A 24,216-nucleotide genomic window follows, 5' to 3' on the forward strand; every position below is an offset into this window, starting at 1 on the left:
CCTCTACAGAAAGAAGTCTGTAAATTAGTTTGTTCATCAGTTCGATCCTAAAATTAGATTTCTGCTGTCCCAAAGTTCTTTCCACTGCAACTAAATACCACTTACAGAGGAAATAAAGGATCAAAAATTACAGTCTAGAAAATCAGATGGAAACAGTCTTTGTATTTTTGGTACTAAGGCTACTTTCTTTTCCCACACGGGCAAGAAAAAGAACTTGACAATTTAAGGAGAGTCTTCCAGCCTCCTTTTCTCGGACTCTGTTAGGATAACAAAACGTTTTACTTTCCAATCTAAATTGGAATTACGTAGGCTGGTAATCCCTGCAGTCAACAGTATCTCTTGTACTTCGGAGTTTTCCAAAGTCTCCATTAGTTAGTTGAATGATGAAGGTCACCTGCTATAAATATATCTGCTTCATGGCATTTTTCCACGCAAATATGTAACTATTTATTGAAATCAGGACTATAGAGGTGGCCACTAGCAACCTAACAACACTGAATATGTTTTAAGCGGATGGAATCCTGAAAACCAGGCTATGTATGGGGTTGGGATGCTATGTAAGTGTGACAAATACTGCCAAGATGGTATTCTTTAGTCAAATACTATTTATAAGAATATGTTATCATAAAATCTTAAGCAGTGAGAATGCTGCAGGCAGAGAAGCTTCCCTGCCACAGAGAATGTAATGAAGACTTCTGTATGTACCCAGTGAAGTTGCTATGATCTTTTATTTGCAATGGATCAGAGAGGATGGTCTTTATTAGTCTTATTCGAAGATCATTCAGGTCAATGGAAAGATTCCCTTAAGCTTCAGGGGCTTTTGTATAAATGGAAGAGACAAATGCCTAGTGCCAATAATGACCGATGAAATAGCGACTGTTTTGAGCAGGGAATGTGTAATATCTACATATAATTAATTTGCTCACAGGAGCAAATTAATTTTTGTATATTATATGATTTTTTTGGTAAGTAGAAAACATAGCATGTGTCTGAGTATTTCCCATCTGACTGACTTTATTTCCTCATATCTTAACAAACATAACAAACTAAAACATGGAGCTATTTATTTTCTGTTCTGTAATAAAAAAGATACGTTACTTTGATGCCTATAAAATACATTAAACATTCATTTATTTATTTGTGAGAGTTTCATTATATTATTACATATGCCTTGGTTTGGTGCATAGGAAGTGTACAGTTTAACATGCTGATTTTATTACCAATTTAAAAAAAGTATGGAGCTTTACTCTATAACAGACAGGAGATAAAGGTCTGAGTTTCCATGTATCGCTGAGTATAGATGAGACTGGAATTTAAACAGTATGCCTTATCCTTGTAAGAGGTTAATTTCAGTGAGAGGTATTTGTTTAATTAGAATCAAACATAATCTTACAATCAAATAATAAGTACAAAGAAGGAGTATTTTTTTAATATGTGCAATAGCTTGTTAGTCTCTTACTATTTCTAATTCCTTTTGCACTTCCTCTTGTAGCCGTAGCCAAATGGTGCTTTTTAAATATCTAAGCTAAACTTTTCAGAAAGGATTAGCAATTCTGGATGCCTATTCAGAGTTACCCTACTGGGGCCCAAAAGCAAATATTTAGCACTTTCTGACAATCTGACTCCTTCAAGGTAGTTAATATTGAGATGAAATCACGAATCCTTACCAAACTTCTTCCATCCGAAGATACCATATGTTCATCCCAATGAATTCTGACATCTATTTTGTTCTACATCCTCAGTCGCTCTGGTTATCTGGCCAAGGAGCAATAGTTAAGATCTGCCTAAACATTTAGAAAAGTTTTAAATTTCACTAGGCAGCTGAGCACTTTTACACACTACTTATTTATACAGACAACTACTACATCAGGCTCACTTCATTTGCTCCACCCTATGTCTAATCAACATAATAGCTTGTTATTTGTCTTAAACTATAAACCAAATATTTAAAAATAAAACAAAAAACACTATTGGTTTTACAAACAAGTATATGACATAATAGTTTGTGGTAATGATTTAGGTTGGAGTGGCTTGCTTGTCTGGGATTTTAAACACTCTCTCAGAACCAGTACTCGGAGACAAAGATGTGAACATTGACAATGTTACGATGAGATACCACTCCACCCATGACGTAGTTCATCTCCAGTTTCAGGATGGCATGGAAAGGTCCAACAATGGGCCTCACCTGGCGAACTACACCTGTTGGGATAGAAATAGGTTGCTGAGATTAATAGGAGAATCAGAAGAGTTTGGATGAGCTACACCCTGCTTCATTTCAGCAAGAGAAAAACTCTCCTTCATTTTCAGTATTGCTGACGGAAAGTTATTTTATCTATTGGACTTGTAAATGGCTTGCAAGAAAGTTTGCAAAATAAGAATAAAATATAACTTTTGAATCAAAATATCTTGTAAAGATCTAGAAACAGCACTAAAATGTTGCTGATGGCAGAAAAAGTACATATTCTGAAATGAGAAATTTTTTTTTTACCTTTTATTCAGAGTAATAAACTCTTGAAGAAGTCTGCGACACTGCTTTTTCAGCAGGACATAAGGAGGCTTTCCCTAGGTAAGCCAGCACATATGTGGCCCTGAGAAGTACATAAGCACGCACACCTGGAAATGCCATGCAATTTCGGGTACCATGTTGAAAACCCCATTTCAGTTGGAACAGTAGAAATTATTTGTAATGGCAATTACGAGGCAGAAATAAAATCCACACTTTCCCTACAAAAATCTGGTAACACTATTTGTAAATTGACAGTGCATGCATCACGGATGGATAACATCACTGGAAGCAAACAGAATAAAAGCAGATCACTGGGCAAGTTCATGGTGATGACACAGGGCCAAAGTGAAACTAGGAGGCAACATACAGGTCCGGCCCAGAACAAGAGGACCTACAGCTGTGATGCAGCTGGAGACCAGCTCTCTTCCAGCACAGCTCAGGCAGGGACTGAAGGTGAATTGTGGCTTCTGGACTTTGGGCAGGGTGAGGGGGAGGACCCCGGGGAGGTCCATCTGGGCCATAAGGTCTTATCAGTGCCTTGACACACTGTGGCCAAACAGAAGAGCATTTACAGCTTCAGATCTACACGGAAGAAAGTTGACAGGACCTTTGCCGTTGACTCCAAAGGCTCAGGATCAGATCGTAAACGTGTCCTCCCTTCACAGTTATTTTCTAGGTTTGGTGTTATTAGAGCAGGGAGCTACCAAACGGCTCACATCTGAAAGGGTGTATCCAAAAGGACAAAATCACGGGAAGCTGAGGTCAGCCAGCAGGCACGGGGAGTCTGGCGGAGACCCTCCTTCTGACAGCTGACTCATCTGACAAGGGCCTTCGATTCAGAAGGAAACACACAGTTTAAGAAAGGACTATTTGAGACGTATTCCTTCTGCATGCTGGGGGCTACATTTCGCAAGCGCGCAGCACACCAGCGCCTTCCCCGAGTCCCAGCCGACCTCCTCCGGCAGTCCCCTACCAACACATTGGCTGGAGATCTGATGGCAGAGATAAACGCTTGCTTATGCAGCCTGTCAGCGCCTTCTTCCAAGGCAGTGATGACATTACAGTTTTGTCCTCTTCAAATACCAACTAATATCTTCAGTATGCAGTAAAATTGCAAACTTTTCACCACATTCACTCTGCTTGCCATATTTGATGAATACACTTTTTCAGCATCCTTCCCCCTACAATTTATATGTACATACAAACACATATATACACTTTTCTTTTTTTAGATTTTTTTTTTAGTTTTCTTGGCTGCTCTCCTGCACCTTATAAAAATGACTGGGCTTGGCAGATGATATATTGAAAAAGAGAAGCCTTGCTAAAATTGCCCTCCCTTTAGGGTAGCATTTAAAGCATTTTGCTAACAACACATCACGTTATTGCAGGCAGTGCTTTAACTGACAACCACGGAAACACGCAGCATTGGAATCACTCAGCACTGGCAAGCTGTTTAACCCACCCTGTTCGGGGCTCACGCAGTGATCACCAAGCCTCGGATGGCAAAGGTTGCTGCTTCCATTTAGCAATCTTTTTATAGTGTTCTACACTTTCTTGCTCCGCTCTAGTAGAGTCTGCTCTAGTCTAGAAGTGGGATTCTATATTGTGTTTTTTTCCTGACATGACGTAATTCCACTCAGGATGGTTTATGCTACAGTATGGCATCTATCCATATGTTATGGATGTAGCATTCAAAGCAATTAGTAACTTTTTTATTCTTGTTTGGATGCATTTGGCTAAGAGGCAGAAAAAATGGAAGATTTATTTTCAAGGTGGAACAGGCAAATACACTGTGATCCATGTGGCAGTACTTTTCCATGCAGTTCTCTTGCTGCAGTTTTAAAATCAAGCCTAATAATGGTCTGAGAAGTGAATGCTGCACATGTTAAGACAGCTACATGGAAGAAAGAAATTGAAGGGATGTACAAAGAAACACAATACTCTATATTTATTTATCTGTTTTACCGTGCCAATGTCCTAGATGGTCCTGAAATGACCACCAGTGCAAAAGAACTACTTCCCTTCCTCTCCTTTTAAATAGACAGGAGGATGCAGTCAGATGGGTTTGCTCTACAGCATGTGTATAAGGACACAGTCATTCTAAATGGGCAGAAGGAAAAAAAAAAGAGTAAGAAAAAACCCTTGAAATCATAGAATCATAGAATGGCATAGGCTGGAAGGGACTTTAGAGATCATCTAATCCAACCTCCCTGTCATGGACAGGGACACCTCTCAACTAGATCAGGCTACTCAAGGCTCCATCCAACCTGGCCTTGAACACCTCCAGGGAGGGGGCATCCACAACTTCTCTGGGCAATTTATTTCAAAGTCTTACCACCCTCTTACTGAAGAATTTCTTCCTAAGATCTAATCTAAATCTGTTCTCCTTCAACTTAAACCCATTTCTCCGTGCCCTATCAGTGGACACTCTTGCAAAAAGTCCCTCTCCAGCCTTCCTATAAGTTCCCTTCAGGTATTGGAAGGCAGCTATTAGGTCCCCCCGAAGTCTTCTCTTTTCAAGGCTGAACAATCCCAGCTCCCGCAACCTGCCCTTGTAGCAGAGGTGCTCCAGCCCCTGGATCATCTTTGTGGCCCTCCTCTGAACATGCTCCAACAAATCTATGTCTCTCTTATGGTGGGGACACCAGAACTGGACTACTGGAATGTTCTACAGAAATGTTCTACTGGACAAAAGCATATGACAAGTTTTCATCTCTTGGCAGATTTACTCATCAAGAGCTTACCATCTTTTTGGGGAAAAGTGTAAAATGAAAAACCTGAGCATTTTTCTCCCACCAAACTCAAGGACCAATGTGAGTGGAAACCTTGCCATAGCAAAGTTGCTCAAAGCCTGAAACCTGGCTATGCATTTATCCAGTTCCCAGCGATCTTGTTGCAGTGGTCCTAGGACTTGTCTCAGAAACACTGTTAAAGGCTACCTGCTAGAATGTGTCACTGAATTTTGATGCTGCCTGTGCCTGATTTTCTAATATCTTGTGCCTTTCACATCAGGTATGAGTGAGGCACAGCTGTTCCAGACCCAAACAAGGCCAGCAGTGCCTTGTGCCTACTCTTACAAACAGCTGTCTGCAGAAAAAGCTTGAGGCTCAGGCCTGGTACATGTAATTCACATACATGATTCAATGAATCAGTCAATATCTCAAAAGCATTTAACACAGGACACATTTGAAGATGCCATGTGTAATAATTCTGGATGGTTTTAAGTGATGTGGATTTATCAATTACTGTAACATAAACATGTTGTTCCACTATGCCTTTTGGCAGACTAATGCTAGGTCCAGATTTGTGGTCTGGCATCCTTCAGCATTTATAGCTGAATACAAAGTATAAAAACATACTTTATAGTAACAGGAAGGTTACAATTTTTAAATGTACTGAAAAGTCAGGAAATGTAGAAATTAAAGCAGCTGCTTTTTAATCTCTTTTTACCAGTCTAAATCCAAAGTAACTGGATGGAGCCACTCAGATTCGACATGGGCATAAATGCAGACTGGGACTTGGTCCTGGATCACCAGAGCAGTACACACTGTCCTGTGAGTCGCTCTCTATAGGATGCCGGAACAATGGCGTTGATCCTCAGGAGTCAGTACTGGGGCCAGTGTTATTTAACATCTTTGCCAGTGACATGGACAGTGGGATCGAGTGCACCCTCAGCAAGTTCACAGATGACACCAAGCTGTGTGGTGTTGTGGACACGCTGGAGGGAAGGGATGCCATCCAGAAGGACCTTGACAGGCTGGAGAGGTGGGCCTGTGAGAACCTCATGAAATTGAACAAGGCCAAGTGCAAGGTCCTGCACGCGGGTCAGACTTTTTACAAGGGTATGTAGCGACAGGACAAGAGGCAATGGATTTAAACTAAAAAAGGGGAGATTTAGATTAGATATAAGAAAGAAATTTTTCACTCTGAGGGTAGTGAGGCACTGGCACAGGTTGCCCAGGAAAGTTGTAGATGCCCCATCTCTGGAAGGGTTCAAGGCCTGGTTGGATGAGGCTTTGGGCAACCTGGTGTAGTGGAGGGTTCCCCTGCCCATGGCAGGGGGGTTGGAACTAGATGATCTTTGAGTTCCCTTCCAACCCAAACCATTCTATGATTCTATGATCACTGAATGACCTGAAAACAGAGTGCTCTCAGATACCACCATCAGCTGGTCCTCTCTGGGACCAAAGCTGCAGACTCTACAGTTGGTACATGGTGTGAGTTTATTTAAGCAAGTTCACTCAAATCCTTTTCCAACAAATTTAGATTTCAATGATGTTAGCATTTTGCACCAAAAAAGCCAGGAGAATATTTGTCTATATTAAAACATGGTGAATCACTGATAATAAGTGAACAAGGAGATTCACATTGCTGCTGAATCCCATGTTCCAGGCAATCTCAAGCATCTGTGTTGTCTTTCCTACAGGCGCATCTATGCAAGCAATCGCTGTCACCCTCCAGTCTGATGTGCTGCTGTTAATACTCTTCAGTTCACAATCTGTGACCCAAACACAGACTCAATCTACAGAAAACCCTACGCGTCACAGGCCAGGCAGACTACTTTCCACCAGCTCACCTTTGTTTGTGTTTGCTTTTTTGTTAACTGAGCAGAGATGTTATTATACGTCCCAAATCTGCTTGGGTATCTTCATGGTTTGCTGACCTCCTTTTAGAAAACAATGATAAGACTTCTACGCCTTGCACACTTTGCCCTTATTGTAAACAGGATCTACGCCAATCCTTTCCATCTGTTGACCTGTGCAAGCAAACAGCCTTGGCTTGAGAGGCAGTAAGTCTCTGGATGTCACAGTTGTTTCTGCAGCGATAGTCTGATCACGGCCCGGAACTTTTAAAGCTCTGTAATTAACACACTGAGCTGCTCTCTTGCCCTGTTTCTTCTTCTTTCATGTTTCATATTTTCATTTAGTCAAAGGTAGAAGTATGTCACCATGTATAGTGAAGACATTAACCTAAATAATATATAATACTTATTTTCAAGTGAGAATAATGATAACAACCAACAATCTTAGAGCCACTGTCATTGGATTACTGAGGCTTTCCTTATCAAAGAAGATGGGATAAATAAGACAGCAAGGTTAATATTGTTAATCTTCCTAAGCCTTTCAGCAGAATTTCTATTATTGTAATCAGATGCCACAGGTATTCCTTGGCTTGTCTATACCTCTTTAAGATATCACTACATTTCTCTGCTTTGAAATATGTGAGACCCTCAGGCAATTCACCTCTGTGTCTGGTTTCTGCTTGTATTTTTGCATTAGGCAAAGATTTGCAAAGAAGCTCTATTTTGAACTTAGGAGAAACACTGCTGTTTCATTACCACATTAACCCCTTCTGGATGACAAGTCTCCCTGTTACCCTGCATTAACATTTTGTCTCCAGAAATCCACGCTCCTGATTCTGCCTTCTGTGCTAAGCTCACTGCCCAGTATGCTGAAGCAGCACTTGCAAAACTCTTTAAAATACTTTAAAAAAAACCACTTTTTTTTTTTTTTTTTTTTTCCCCACTGCAAACCACAAAATCTGCAGCAGTTACACTTGCAATGAATCTGGGTCATTGTGTTCCTTACACCTCTTGCTGAACACTGAATTTGCATTTTCTCTAGAGAAAGTTCCCTCTAACAGCGATCTCCACTATTTGCTGGAAAGCAAAGCAGAACCAAAGCAGCCTATTTTCACACTGCCACTAGAAAAGGCTGGTTGGGGTGGGTAGAGAGCATGCATTATGTTCTGTTTTCTGTTCCAGAGGTGAAGGTTGCAGGATTTTCCACAGGGATTGATTCTCGAGTCTAGTCAAACATTCAAATCTGTATCATCATAAGAACACAGTACAGACATAAGCTGCACCCATTCCTCAAAAAGAGAGCCTCAGATAATGTAAACTTTTAAGGACTCCCACAAAATCAAGCTGAGAAGCTTCAGTGGAGCAGGCAAAGAATCAGAGGCTGAAGAGAGGCAACAGGGACAGATTACTGGGGAGCTGTATCTGATGACTGCTGGAAGAGGGGATGCGCTGAAGTAAATCTCCTCTGGCCCTACCTGCATATACATATGCAGGCATATGTATTTGTGTATACGTAAACAATCCAAACTACGGCCAAATCAAAAGCAGTTCTTCCAAATAACCTGTGGGCTATGCTCAGGAAAATACAATAAACTCAGTTATCAAAAATGTGATCAATTCCCTCAACCACAGTTCAAGCTCTCTGTTAAGTAACAAGCACAAGAGCACTTTTCCTCTTACCACCTTCCCTTCTTTTTCCCCATGCACCATCTTACAGCTCTATTGTTTTGTTCTGGTCATCACACGCCAAAGGACGGTAACAAAACTACCTTCCTTTTTCCCTTTGTGCTCACAGCAAGCACACAGTCTCCCTTCTGTGGTTCTTCTCAGGTGGCAAGTTAACAGTATTGCCTCTTTTTTCATTAGTGCAAGACTTCACACTTGACATTATCGGCAGGTACTAATTTAACCAGTTTTTCTGGGAACAAACCATTTATTTAGCAAAATTTGCTATTTTTTTTTACATTGTTTAATTTTATGATCTGTAGTAAGCTAAAAACTGACCACAAACTGACTAAACTTGGGATGGATGGTAAGAATTACCGACAGAGCATAAAGTGGTGAAAAGAAGAACAATTCACTTTTCTGAATTGTTAATCTATAGTTAACATATTAATCTGGTCCTAAATAGAACAAAACACATCTTTTTATTCATTCTGAGATCTATTTTAAATTAAACACTCTGTAAAAAGTATCTCAAATAGTAAGAATGGGATATATATTTGAAATACCAAAGGCAGACAAACAAGTCTGAGCATAACTCATTGTTCGCTTTTCCTTCAAAATAAGCACATACTGCACTCAATTTTTGTGTGTGTGTGTTTGCATCCTGGCCATGTATTATTAAAATTAACTTTCACAAATCCAAAACTAAGAGGACAACTGAGAATTAGTCTTCATTCACTCTACTGCAAGTGGAACTACCGACCATATAGTAAAAAAAATATAAAAATTGCATTAATTAGAATTAACAGCAACTTGGTATATGAAATATGATATGAATTATTGTGTGGAATACAGCTCCATAAGAACACGGTTCCACATAAAATAGAGTCATAGGCAGCAAAGGGTCTAAGGGCTGAGGAAAGCTAAAGAATTTCCCAGGATCTTCTTGGTAATTCTCATGTGCCATGATGTTTCTCTGCCCGTGATACACAGCCTGTTCACTGGCTGCACCAGCTCTGAGGTCCTCAGGCAATTTCTAATCAAGTACATGCCAGAAAGGCAGGCAGGACAGCAGGGTCAAAAAGCAGAGCAGAGTATGAGGCCAAACAGGTGAGAGGCAGGAATACATGCCAGGGCTGAAAAATGAGTAGCTTGTTCATGCAGAATGTATGGCACTTTGATAGCAATACACTCATTTCTGTTCCTCATGAGATAAATAAAATCCCATGTGAGACGTCTAAGAGCCCGAGCAAACCAGTTTTCCCCCTAAATTTCCTAATCCTCAGGCTATAAGTCTACAGATCTGATTGTAAGGGAAAGCTAAAGCCCCTCACAAAACGTGCCCCCTTTGAAAAAAACACAGGAAGGCTTGCCAAAAGAACATGCTATTACATGGCGAGAGATAGTGCTGTCTGTTTTCAGGTAGAACTTTTGGGATGAGCTGCTATGACACCTACAAGAGAGAGATTTCAATGACACAAAAAACACCTCATAATTTTTCCTCTAGCTATTTTCCTTGTGCTTTAAATGGATACTTGGAACACAAAATTATTAATTTGGAAACATTCAAGTACCAGAGAATGTGATGAGAGCTGTGGAGTGGGAGCCTAAACCCAACTGAAACTCAAGTAATTTATTGGGCTTTATACTAACTTCCAAATAATCTCAGCCTATGTTCTGAAGTCCTGCATTTGGCTGTTCCTAGATCTCTGTTTCCCCACAGAAAACGCTCTGGTCCTTTTTACAGCCTTGTCAGAGGTGAATAGTCCTAGCTGCCACAATGCAGCAGTAACTACCCTTTTTTAAGCAAAGGATCTTTGGGAAACATAAAAATAGCCTTTAAATAGTCTGCTAGTCTGTGTCAGGCCACAAGTATGTATGACTATGTACAAAGGATGGACATAGGCTCTCCCCTAATGTTCATGAATGTCTTTAATCCCATGTGGGCGTTGCAGTAATGAAGCCAAGAGGTTATCATTTCGGCCTCCTAGAACCTAAAGCCACTGCGTGGCTACTAAAGGAAAGTAGCCTAAAACACCAGCACGCTAGCAGTAATGTTCGGTGAACAACTTTTTGTAGGGGAAAAGCATGTTTATGAGTTTCCCTTAAGCAATACAAGAAGACCAATCTCCTCATGTTAATGCAAGATCCTGGACTATAATTTCAAGTTTGCTTTTTCTCCTCAAGGCCTCTTGCTTTATACTGCTGGCCAAGATTTTCAAAATTAAGAGTAAACATCTCAGATGCATCAGTGTGACTGAAGAACCTAGTCATGGTTTCAAAAGAGATGTTCAAGCAATTAGGAAGTTTAGGACTAGGGAAATGATCCTTGCAGTGGCTATTTTAAAAGGCAAAGTTGATAGGATCATTCCAGAAATGAGCAAGAGAAAAAAATCCAGCCATGAATAAATGCTTCCTTGGATCAAACCACAGACGACGAGTTGCCGGTTAGGCTTGAATACCAGAGTATCTCAGTCTACAACATGTAAATACATATCTATAGTATGAAGCCAAAACTATACAGCCAAATATTTTTGGCTCCGTAGACCTCAACTCAAAGAAGTCATGGCAAGATTTGTAAGAAAAAAGTTATTTCTTATTTAATATTCAGTATAAATACACAAAGTTCATCAATAAGGTTGAAAGCATTCTTGTCACAAACAGAAAAAATATATTTTAGGCTATTTTATCCACTTTTTTTTCCCGTAAAAAGCTTTGGGGCTATGCATACCTTAAAGTTTAATTAAATTCCTTTCCTAAAGGCTGCTCTTTATTCCAAAAGGTTATGCCAAAGTAATGATTTTCAGTGCTTAAATTGCTCTGCCAACTCAGTTAGTACAGTATTTAACTGACCTATACCATGACAGGGGAGAAGGGAAGTGAATCAACTACTGGGTCATTGCTTAACGTTTCCTAGCTTTGAAAATATAATGTTTCAAACATTGCGCATTAGGGAATGTCTTACTGCATTTGATAGAGTGAAAGCTGCAAAGTTTTTCCTTTCATAAAAATCCAGTCCTATCGCATTTTAAAAATCACTGCAGATGATTATTAGAAATTATCAGAACCATAATCACAGAATAGTTGAGGCAGAAAGCACCTCTGAAGACCATCTATACAACCTCTTGCTCAAAGCAGAGTCACCTAGAGCATGTTGTTCTGGGCTGTGTTCAGTCTGGTTTTGAATATCTCCAAGGATGGAGACTCCACAGCTTTAGGCAACCTGTTCCAGTGTTCACCCATCTGGAACAGTCAATGTCCCTTGTTCACCCAAGGGACAGTCAATGTCCCTTTGAAAGGCAGCACAACCCTCTGGCATATCAGCCACTCATCATGGTTTTGTTTCCTCTTCAAACCTGCTAAGGTGTACTCTGTCCCATCATCCAGACCATTAATGAAGAAACTGACATCAGCATTGATCCTCCACATACACCACTGGTGACTGGCTGCTAGCTGTGCTGCAGATCACAACCCTTTGAGCCTGGCAGTTCAGTCATTTCTCAATCTACTTCCCTGTTGTCGTGGGTTAGGCTGACCCTCCCACACAGCTGGTCACTCCCCCTCCCCCACTCCCAGGAAGGAGGGAGAGAATTAAAGGATAAAGGAGAAACCTGTGGGTTGAGATAAGAACAATTTAATACAGATGATTTAATACACAGTGTAGGTGCTCACCACCCCCTCGTATGCGAAGCCCGTCTCGTCCTGAAGCTGCAATCCCGGACGAACGCGAGGCCCCGAAATAGAGAGGGGCAGAGAGAGAGAGAGAGAGAGTACTCTGAGAGTGGGAGTACTGGGAGAGAGAGAAAAAAAAGAAAGAAAAAACAACACAGCAACAGCGCAGCAAGCGCAAAAGAGCAAAAGCGCAAAAGAGCCAAAGCGCAAAAGCCCTTCTTCCCGGCTGACCCTCACTTTTACACTGGGCATGACACTGCATGATATGGAATACTAATTGGCCAGTTTGGCCCTCAGTCTTAAGTTCCACCACAAATCACAAGGGGAATCGTGTCCCCCTTGTCCCAACTATGCTCCCCCCTTATCCCGCCGTGCTTCTGCACTCCGGCACACTGAAAAGTCCTTGGAGTTTCACATCCAACCACAAACATCAATTTGCTATCAGTATTCTTCTCAGAACGAGCCTCTGAGTAAAACCAAAACACGGAGCTCTTCTGGCTGTTAAAAAGAAAAGCTAACCCGGTCCCAGCTAAAACTGGGACACCTGTCCACTTCTCTAGTATACACTTCCTCAGGTTGCCTATAAGGAGCTTAAAGTGTTTAAAGCCTCACTAAAGTCAAGACAAGCAACATCCACTTGTCTTCTCTCATCCACTAAATGCAGTCATCTCGCTGTAGAATGCTGTCAGGTTGGCCAGGCATGGTTTCCCCTTCATAAATCCTTGCTGACTACTCCCAGTCACCTTCTTGTCTTTACTACATTTGGAAATGGTTTTCAGGTGGATTTGTTCCATCACGTTCCCAGAGACTGAGGAGAGGCTGACCAGCCTGTAGTTCCCTAGGTCCTCCTTCTTGGCCTTCTTGAAGATTGCAGTGACATTTGCCTTCTTCCAGTTCACAGGAACTTTTGATCACCACAATCTTTCAAAGACAACTGAGAGTGGCCTCAAATTTACATCGGCCAGTTCCCTCAGCACTTGTAGGGGCACCCCATCATCTCCATGGACCTGCGTATGTCCAGTTCGTTTAAATGTTCCCTAACCTGATTCTTCTCCACTGACTGTATTTGAGAGATGGGCCTGTATGAACCTTATGAAGTTCAACAAGGCCAAGTGCAAGGTCCTGCACATGGGTCAGGGAAATCCCAAGCACAAGTACAGGCTTGAATGGATATATACATACAAGAATGGATTGAGAGCAGCCCTGAGGAAAAGGACTTGGGGGTGTTGGTGGATAAGAAACTCAACATGAGCCGGCAATGTGCCCTTGCAGCCCAGAAAGCCAACCGTATCCTGGGCTGCATCCAAATGTGGCCAGCAGGTCGAGAGAGGTGATTCTGCCCCTCTACTCTGCTCTCGTGAGACCCCACCTGGAGTACTGTGTTCAGCTCTGGGGTCTCCAACATAAGGACACAAGAACGAGTCCAGAGGAGGACCACGAAGATGATCCAAGGGCAGGAGCACCTTTCCTATGAAGAGAGGCTGAGAGAGTTGGGGTTGTTCAGCCCAGAGAAGAGAAGGCTCAGGAGACATCTTATAGCAGTCTTTTATAGGGAGCCTACAAAAATGCTGGAGAGGGACTTTTTACAAGGGCATGTAGTGATAGGACAAGGGGCAATGGCTTTAAACTGAAAGAGGGGAGATTTAGATTAGATCTAAGGAAGAAATTCTTTACAATGAGGGTGGTGAGGCACTGGCACAGGTTGCCCAGAGAAGTTGTGGCTGCCCCACCCCTGGAAGTGTTCAAGGCCAGGTTGGATGAGGCTTTGAGCAACCTGGTGTAGTGGAGAGTGTCCCTGCCCACAGCAGGGGGGTTGGAACTAGATGATCTTTAAGGTCCCTTCGAACACAAACCATTCTATGATTCTGTGATTTCTTGCTCCAGACCTTCCTACTGCTCTGAGGGCCCTGGGACTCCTGAAGGCCAGTCTTATTGATAAAGAATGAGGCAAAGTAGACATTGAATACTTCAGCTTTCTCCATGTCTTTTGTCACCAGGTCTCCTGTCCTATGCAGAAGCAGGCCCACGTTTCCTAGTCTTACTTTTGCTGTCGGTGTACTTGTAGAAGTCCTTCTTGTTGCCCTTCTCAGCAGTGGGATGGGCCTCCATAGGCAGTCTCACAGGCATTGTGTTCCTCCAGTCCTCTCTAGTTCATGACTGTGCCTAAAGGCACAATCTAGCTGTCAAACTGCAGGCATTTCCCAGACCACCAGATGTCTGCTGCTGACTTCACAAAGTACACCTTAGATTCCTCCATCTCTCAAAAGCTAAAAAGTCCTTTTCATTTGTTCTTTTTTTTTTTTTTTTAGGTGAAAGCTATCTATATTTCTGTCAATTATTTGTGACAATAACAATGTAGGCTCCTGCTATGTGGTGCTCTATAGTTTCTGATATAATCTTTTTTATTAATAAGTGGCTGCTCTTTGGAAAATGAAATATTTCTTGGTAATCATCACTGAAGGCATCAAACCATATACAGAAAAATAGCTCTGAAAATATCATTAATCCTTGAGCTGCCACACCTGACAAACATAAATACGGTTAAAAGATTCAGAAAACTCATTAATCAAAATACAAGTACTGAAATAGATTTCCTCTTGCTTTGAAGTATATTGCCCTCATAACATTGTGAATTAGACCTTCAATTCAAGTTTGATGGTGAAGACTTCACAAAATAATAGATTTGGAGAATCAAGTTAGGGTTGGATGTTAACAAAGTTTCCAGGCTGATGGAGAACTGCTTCGCAGGAATGTGGCCGGCTATACGTATCTTTGCTGAAATATCTGGGGACAAGATTTTCAAAAACATGTACTTTTCAAACATGAATCTCCGAGATCTTTATTCAAATTCATAAGAAAATGGCCTAATTTTCAAGTGTGGAGCAAGCAAGTGCTTATAAAATGCTTCAGAAGTCAGTTTGGACACATAAAATCGCACTTTCATAAGCTACATGACACTCAGGGCAATCTCACTGTAGGTTTAAGCTGATCAAAAATAGTGGTCCCACTATATCCTCCACCCCTTCCCTTGGATTAACACCTGAAAGAAAAGATCCCAAAATGTATCTTGCCACACAAGCGCTAATGCTGACAACAACGGGCTGGAGTGTTAGTTCAGAGGTAGGAGAGGGCGATCTCCTTTTGAGGATCAGCAAAGCCCTAGATCACAACACAATGCCAACGTTCCCTATGAAGGAACAGAAAGGCAACGGTGATTTAGGTACTGTGAGCATTGCACCAGTGGCATAAAGAGGACTCCTAATGACTTGGGCCAGTTGGTGCAGTGCTGACCACAGTGGGATGTTATCTCAGGAACAGGCAAAAATGTCCGTGTCCCTAGAGCAATTCGATAACCACTTCCCAACAGTGCAGCTCAAAGCTGTACTGCAACCTTCTCTGAGAGACGTAAAAGAGGATCAGGGGTAGGGCACGACACCCCTCAGAAAGAAAGAGTAGTGGAACGAGGTGGGCCTGCACCCGCGACCATAAGCAACACCCATTGCTCAGGTCTCTCCCATGCTCAGAGTATGTATTGACCACAGTAATAATTTATAAACCACATAGACAAAGGTCTCCTTTAAAGACTGTCCAAACAATTGTGTCTAAAACTTCCCAGGTACTCATAGTCTTTGAAGTTTCCACCTAGGGTATGGGTCTTAGTTTAAGTTTAGATGAAATTGAATCTGCTTCTCTTTTTGCCTTTCGTTTCACCTCTGAAGAAAAATGAAAAAGGAAATGACAGTACAAAAATTACATTTCAGCATGAAAAAAGATCTTTCTGCCTTACTCAACAGATCAGAAATTTGGGATTCAATTTATTATAAATGCTATCCTTCAACCACTCAATGAAGGTTAATTTCATTAACACTTAGGCTTCTCTAAAAAGCTTTGATTACTGAAATGTTTCACATAAAGAGGCAATAAAAAGGCCTCATGGCATTAATACATTTTTTGGCCAGAAACAAATGGTAAATATTTTCAAAGCTATTATCTGTCATGTTGGATCATATGGAGCCTTGGTATTATGAAAGAATTAAAAACAACCTTTGATTTTACTGAGGTTTGGCTAGTTTACAAATACTATGATCTTTATTAAGGATACCAAATAACTTCAGAGAGATGTGCTCTTATCTTGGTTTGGCAAACTTGAAGTGCTTTTAGATCTCTGGTTTGCCTTCCAGCCAAACCTTGCAATGGGTTTTAATGTTGACAATGCTGCAAAATCACTCATGCCTAAAATGCAATAACTGTACTTGAAGTAGCCTCATTAAAAAATAGTTTGCACCATATATTTTTTAATCCTTCCTGTTCTACCGAGATTGTGACATGCTTTATGTAGTATAAGAATCTTACATATTACAAAAACAGGTGGAAAACATTCAAGGCTGAATGTCCAAAACATGCAAAATCATATCTATCAGCCTCCTGATACTTTATTCCCACTATGTTATTTACAGGGGGTTTAGTGTCCGTCATGGTACATCATCACGTACATGCAACCTCTCCACTTAGTGGCTTAGTTTACCCTACCTGTCCCACAACCACATTATTCTGTTTCAGCCAAGCTTTGATACAGTAGCATATCCATGACACCTGGGCAATTAATTATGGTAAGCCGAAGCATTTCTTGGCAAAGAGCCACATTATGGCACACAGCACGATATGGCTCTGTGATTCAATTTACCATGGAAGAAAAAGTACCTAATCCTGAGGATTTGACATGAAAGCCCTGATATAGCCGCTCAGTCATCACCTAGAGGCGACAGCCCTGCTGGTATTGTTAGCAGAACTTCTGACGAGGGAAGCTTTCTGAATCTTAATGTGTGTTAATCCCTGACCAAATTCTCAAAAATAAGGCTGAAATAAGGGGTCACTTCACCACATTTGACTCCTTTAAAAATAAAAGTTAGGGTGGGTTTTTTTTTAAGTGAGTCGCGTATCTGTGCATCATACTAGGAAAGATATACGCTATGCCTTGAGTCTCTTGCTTTCTGTCTCCAGTTTTATGGGGTGTGTAGGAGCTACTGCAGGAATGAGATGCTTACTATCCACACACACACTCACAAGCAGCAGAAGCAGCTGAATCAGTTGCGCAAAAATTTCACACTTGGAGATCCTCAGAAAAGCAGGTCTCTGACTACCCTAAACCAGGGAAAAGCACCTCAGAAGGCTGAATTCACACAGACATCTTTCAGAGGAATTGCTATAGCATGTTTCTCAGAGTCCTGGATTCCAACTCTGGCTTTATTTGCTCATTTATGTAATACCTAAGCCCACTGTTTAAAATTAATACCAAAAAACGCACGCTAGATAATCTGAACCAAGGACCTTCGGCAGTCCCTTTAGCTGTTCCCTGACTTGGCAGGTTTTATACTTCACATCACAGTTCACAAAACTTCGTCAGAGTTGCAGTGTGATTTATTTGTCTGCTGGCTTTATGGAAACTGTAACCGGAGGTGGTCTGCGTGAATGTTTTTGAAATAGGTTACACCTTCCTGCCCGCGGGGTGAGATGAACATTGATCAAGGAGGAGCGTTTGATTAACCAGATATTTGCAACGCGCTAGGAGTGAAATTTGGCATTAGGAAGGTTGTTCCACTCGAGCACGAGGCTCATTCTCACCAGAAAAGCACCTTCAGTATTTCTCAGACACAAAATGAAAATTCACCTCCTGCTCGAGTTGCTTGTTTGCCTCCAGAAGCGCTCTCCAGCCTGACATTTTTTCTGGAGGGGAGGAAGGGTGTTGAGAGATTTGGCTACTGAACAGCGCAGTCATCAGCATCCTGAAAGGGCAGGCTCAGGCAATAAATCTAGGACCTCGTTTACCAAATGGCTTCTGGGCACCCTCGTCTCAAATGTGTAGTTGCTAATCTCAACAGGGCAACTTGGCATGGAGAAAAACTCACAAAATATCATTTGGTGAGGGGCTCCTCTTGTGAAAGGGGCAAGCCTAGATGAAACCAGAACAAAGATACTGAAAGGGACTGTGTCTGTTTTAATGTAAGGCTGCAAGAGCCTGTCGAAAAACCTGCTGAATTATGTCCCTGCTCTATGTGCTCACTGTGAATGACTGGACAGCATCGGTTTTGTATTGCCAGACACCATTGTGGTTTCATGCTAATGACATTATAGTCATGACAAAAGGTGGCTATTGTTGCTTACTTTCTAGTAAGAGTATCCACAAGGGGAGATAACGTATGTGCTGAGATCCTGGCCCCTGTGAACAGGGAGCTCTCCTGGGTGCCCCGGCTCTGCCTACACCCAGTCTCCAGTTCCCCACAGAAAGGCAACTGTAGGTGAGCTGTGACTTTCAGCATCACGGCCGTGCCAGAAAGCCCAAATCAGTCCGGGGATCTCATTATGCCAACACCGTAACAAATGCATGGTAAGAGCCAGCCAGCCTCTGGCCCAAAGATAAAGAGTCTAGAGCAACAGAGGATAAGGGGGAAGCAGAGAGGAATGTGAAGGTACTTGCCCAGCACTGCAGAGTGGGTGCAAAGTTCAGTACCAACGCTTTTGGTGACTCTGAATTTAATGTCAGACCATACAAATGTTTGCCTGGCAGACTGTGAAAAAACTGCCACACTGGGAATGGCCGAACTACTTACGAGATACAGAACTACCACCCCTGTGCTAAGGACAGGTTTCCCCAAAAGTCAAATAAACCTCCAGTCTCCTTCTCCTGCCTCCAACCAATATGGGATCCCACAAGCACACTTTCTTATGGTATCTGGTTTTGTTTACCTTCTGATCATTTTTTCAAAGTCTCTCCCGAGCCTCTGGAATGGGCAATCAAGATAAACAATTACAATACCATAGTAGAAATTAGACTACCAACAAATCCAGTGTTGTGCTATCTGTAGTTGAGACGCTTTCTGTAATGGTTCAAAGGTAACATCATGAACTATCACATGTGTAAAAGAGGCTGGAAAGTCAGGACAGAAATAGCAGTGAAATCCTTGCAAATAACAATGGAGAGGAGTAGTATATATCATCTGTAAAATTATGAGCAACTGTTCATAATGTATTCAAGCAGCAGCACAACACCCTTGAGAAGCTCTATAGGTGTAACTGAAATTTTATAATGTATTGGCTCTGAATGTTTTTGATAAGAATAGTACCACTTTGCTTAACAGGCAAGAACACATGCTTAGGTTAGTATCAAATGCAACATGGAAGATTTCAGCCTATCAAAACTACTTTTAGCTGTCTTACAAAACTTTAAAATCTTCCTGAAGTTTACCAGACTACAAGGTGGTATTACATTCACCTAAGGAAATGAATGCATAGCTGAGGGGGAAAATGTTTTATAGTATCTGATAATACCTTAGGCATTGATAGGACATTTTCGTACAGGTTGAAAATGCATTCTTCATTTTTCACTGACAGCTGGTTAAAGGAGGAATGCAGTGAAAAGTCTATAAAAGCCTTAAAAAAAAACCTGGATAGGTCTGCACTTCTGTTTTTCTCCCGCCCATGCTAATAAATGATGTGCAGTTGTTAACAGTATCTTTTGGATTCAGTGCCACCTTGGGCTGTAACCACACTAGGCAACAGAGAGCCTACAGCACTTCTTGAACCAGGAAAGAACGGGGATTCTCATCTCTTTTTAATACAAGAGGGTAGAAATATTAGAGGCAACTTCTTACACAATTCTTTTTCTTCAGTTTACATAAGTCTACTCATGCCACTCCAGCAGGCTGGCTTTCGTTCCTTCTCTTCCCCTGGAAGATACTTTCTGTAGGTCAGCACAACTAGTTTTGGAATCTGCTCTTACTTCTTTTGGCTTCTCCATTTCTGATTCTGCTGCTCATTGATTCCCATTTGATATATTTCCTTTCCTTGATTTTGCAATACTGTCCTCACTGCTTTCTTCTCCTACCTTTGTGCCTGCTCCTCCTACATCTCCTTTGGGAGACTGTGTTCTTTCTTTTTCTGACATTGCCTGGGGCAGCTCTTTCCTCTGTTTCTAGTTCCTTCTTTTTCTTCCTCACAACCTGCTCCTACACACTCCCATCTCCTCCTATGACCTCAGCTGCTATCTCTCCATCAACAAATCAAAAACCAGCCTGATCAGCCATTCTCCATCCAATCCTACATATTTCTCAGCTTCATTAACATCTTCTCCTTGATGTCTCAGTGTCAACTTAAAGGGGTGATGGCTAAAACTGATGACCTTACTCTCTTCAGTCCACAATTCTCTGTCAGTGTTGAAGTCCTCACTTTTCTTCTGTAACTCCACCTCTAACAGCTCCTCCCACTCTCTAAACGTTTACTAAAATAAACCTGTACCTTTTCACTTTTTTTTAATGCTACACTTTTGAGAGCATCTTGTTCCTTTCCACTAACACAAACACCATTTAGATGCAGGTCCTTCTTAAGGCATCATCTCTCTTTTTGTTTGTGACAACCTACCAAAAAACTGTTTTACTAATGAAGGACTTCCTGCAAGAGCATCTTCATTAATCTGTCCTTTCTCCTCCTCTTTTCCCAGTGCTCCCTCCTTTCTTTGAATTCCTTCATTGGTTTCCTCTGCTCTGACATCAAGGCAAGGTTTATTACACGCAGCTCTGAGTAACACTAGTATCTATTTTCCTGCTTTTTTCCATATGCTTTTATACATTTCCTATCTCTCTGAGCTAGTCCATGTCTTTTCTTTAAAAAAAAAAAAACCACCACCTCCTGTAGAGGTTTTGTATCTATTCTCTTGTAGAGAAAATTTGTCTTGTAGATAAAAGATATTTAGTGATCTAATTTACATTAGCAGATAAAATAGCTTTGGTACTCTGGCAATTTCTCCTGAAATATTACAATAGAATGAAACATGCTTATTATTCCTTTGCCCATGAATCTATGATTTATTATCAGACTAAATGTATTCTTTCTGCTACAATATAGGCAGCAAAAAAAGATTAAAATATTGGCTACACAGATTGGAGAGGCGTATGTCCATCAATGGACATCAAGCATGATGGTCCTTTTGACGGTGCTTTTCCAGAAGCATATAAACTGATGATTGCAGCAAGTTAGAACATTTTATTTGGAGAAAGATCCCTGTATTCCTGTCTGTTACTGGTCCATATGCTGGACACTGGTTACTGGGCTAGTTGGGCATTTGCTCTGCTAGACTCCCTGTGTTACATCCCCGCAGTTCTTATGTTCCTATAACTCAACGGGATAACAAATAAAGCTTTCTGATATCATCTGTGCCCTTTGTTATTTTCCACACTTATACAAACCCTTCTCCTTTCTTTACAAGAGGAGCTAACTTTGTGAACTCCTGTGGACAAGGATCCCACCTAACTTATTTGTCTTGAAAACTTCCCAGCGCTTTTATGGGAACACCTAACATTCTGATTATTAATATCAAGAAAAATTATATTATGATGAGTGCAGCAGAACCGCTGCTGGCAGAATTATTTGCAATCCTAATTTCACACATACAACATGCTGTCCTGAACCTCTGCCCCTCCAGGTAATATCAGCTGGGGCTTTTTTTGTTTGTTTTTCCTTTTCCAATTCTGCTGCAGGCAGCTTACTTTGCAGCTTCCATCTATTAATCTCAAAGTACTTTTACACAGAGGAATTAATTAAGGCTTTTACATACAAGAATTAATTAAGACAGTAATAGGCATGTTTTATCAGCTCCATGTTGCACATGGGGGAACTGAGGTGAAGAAAGAGTTGCCCAATTCTTCTGCAGAGCTGGGAACGTAGTTAGGCATATATCATATCCTCTCAACCTGGTGTATAAGAATATCCTTTCTCTCCTAACATTGTGAGGCAGTTATACAGTTTACCAAGTAAAATACCATTGACACGCAGTCCTATTATTCAAAATGGAAATGCTTCCCTCAGGCGAATACCTCGGCCAGTCAAATTTTTAAACATATCCTTCTTTCTTATTTCAGACAGAAAGAAGCACACAGCACGAAAAGCAAACTACTGTAACTACTGTGGGATCTGATAACATTTATACTCTTCTAAAGAATCAGCCCAGTACCTTAAATCTTTAATCTTATCATCCCGCTTTACCAGACTCTCCCTCTTTCTCAGCATTCACATGTATACTTCTGTTTGATAAAGAAATATAAACCTAATGACTTAGGATTTTTATCTACAGTTCATAAAACCTTTGCACTGCTGACGCCGTACTATCGTGCTTGTGAAATGCAACAGTGCCACCTTCAGATCACGCTAAACATGACTTTTTCACAAACCAGCAGTACGGATGAACAGCAGCGATTCTTCTTTTCATCCAGATAGGAGCAGTGTATATACCTGAGCAGAACCTGCACGTTCACGTATTGAAGAACAAATGTCCACTGGGAACACTGGTCCTCTATTTTCATAAATAAACATTAATAAAGAGGAATTAAATACTACCTTTTAATACCTGGCATATTCATTCTCCAAGCATGAGAATCACAGCATATTCCCCCGCCGCTGCACTACCAACTCACACTGGGCAAAGCAGCACATCAGCTGGGACGTGCTCCTGCTCTGCGACTTTCAGACAATTTGCCAACTATGCCTGGGTATGTTGAGTTCCACAGTGAGAGCCAAGCTCCCTCACAAGCCACTGTAAATATATATCTGTATGCACGTATGTATATATCCCATATACACTATACACATTACATACTGGACACAGTATGCATTATATCGCCCAAAAGGGCCCTGATCTGAAAGAAACCTACCAGAAAGTACGACCCCAGTTGCGTTGCCGCCCCTCCCTGCTATATGACGAGATGCAGGTCTAGTGCTTGACCCATACACACAAGTATACTTCGTGCCATGTCTCCTCCCTGCCAAACTGAGACTATAAATCAAACGTGTATGTTCCATTCTGAAGTTTCTTCTAAACCACAGCATCTGACAGATCTTTTTTATCCTCAACAGAGGTACTTATTCAAAACTGAACCAGCCTGTCTTTAAACATTAAAACATGTAACTTTCAATAAATTCAGTCCTGCTTTAAAAATTTTATTATTATCCAAAAATCAGTGCAATGCTGTTTAAACAAGAAAAAACAGTTAGTTAAATTTACAGTCTCTTTGCAGACATACTACATATTTTTGATTATAATGGGCAGACCTCATAATTTTAAAGCTAAGTCTTTTGCATTTTTAATTAGAACCAGTTCTGAAAAAAGTTACAGTTCTTCTCAAATTAAAGTTTAGGCCTCTGGTATTTTGAATAAAAAACCCAACTGTGATATTAATTCAAATTACACATATTGGACTGGAGAATATTAAATCAATACAGGCTTGAAAATCAAGGTGGGAATGAATTACTTAAGTTAATTTCTTCTTCACCCTTGTTCTACAATATTATTGAGAGAAGAAAGCAAGCAGAAAACACTCTACTCACCCACTGTCATACCATCCATGTAACGCTTGATGATATCAAAGGAATCTCTTAAATTTCCTTCTGTTATGTCAAATATGATATCTGCCTGGTTGGCTGGATATGTAGGTGTGACGGCACGAAGAAAAATAATCTCTGCAAATAAATAGTATCACAGAACATACTGAGAAGAAATTGAAAGCACCACTGAAGAACCTAACAGAATTTTATCCAAAATTACTTGCCTCCAAAGCTGGTGGAGGACACCTCCCCCCTCTTCCCAGTTTGTCCTTTAAAACGGAAAGAAAACATCTGGGGGAAAGGAGGATTTGGATAGATTTATTTTCTCCTCCTGAATCATCCAAGAAGTCAAGAAGCCAAAACACTATTACTTTCAGGGTCCAGAAGGATCATTCTTAGAAACCAGTCAGACTTCTTCCAA

The 24,216-nt window shown here is 41.1% G+C and overlaps 1 protein-coding gene across 1 annotated transcript in view; it reads right to left on the bottom strand.

Moving 5' to 3' along the window:
* Window positions 1-2,059: 2,059 nt before the first annotated feature.
* Window positions 2,060-24,216, bottom strand: part of FBLN1 (fibulin 1) — an 83,378-nt gene continuing 61,221 nt past the window's right edge. The window contains exons 16-17 of the mRNA XM_086610763.1: window positions 23,799-23,930; window positions 2,060-2,199 (exon numbers count right to left, since the gene is read on the bottom strand). Coding sequence (XP_086466889.1) covers window positions 2,060-2,199; window positions 23,799-23,930 — 272 coding nt within the window. The remainder of the gene's footprint in view (window positions 2,200-23,798; window positions 23,931-24,216) is intronic.

This window comes from Tauraco erythrolophus, chromosome 4 (assembly GCF_009769465.1).
Source record: "Tauraco erythrolophus isolate bTauEry1 chromosome 4, bTauEry1.pri, whole genome shotgun sequence".
Taxonomy (NCBI): domain Eukaryota; kingdom Metazoa; phylum Chordata; class Aves; order Musophagiformes; family Musophagidae; genus Tauraco; species Tauraco erythrolophus.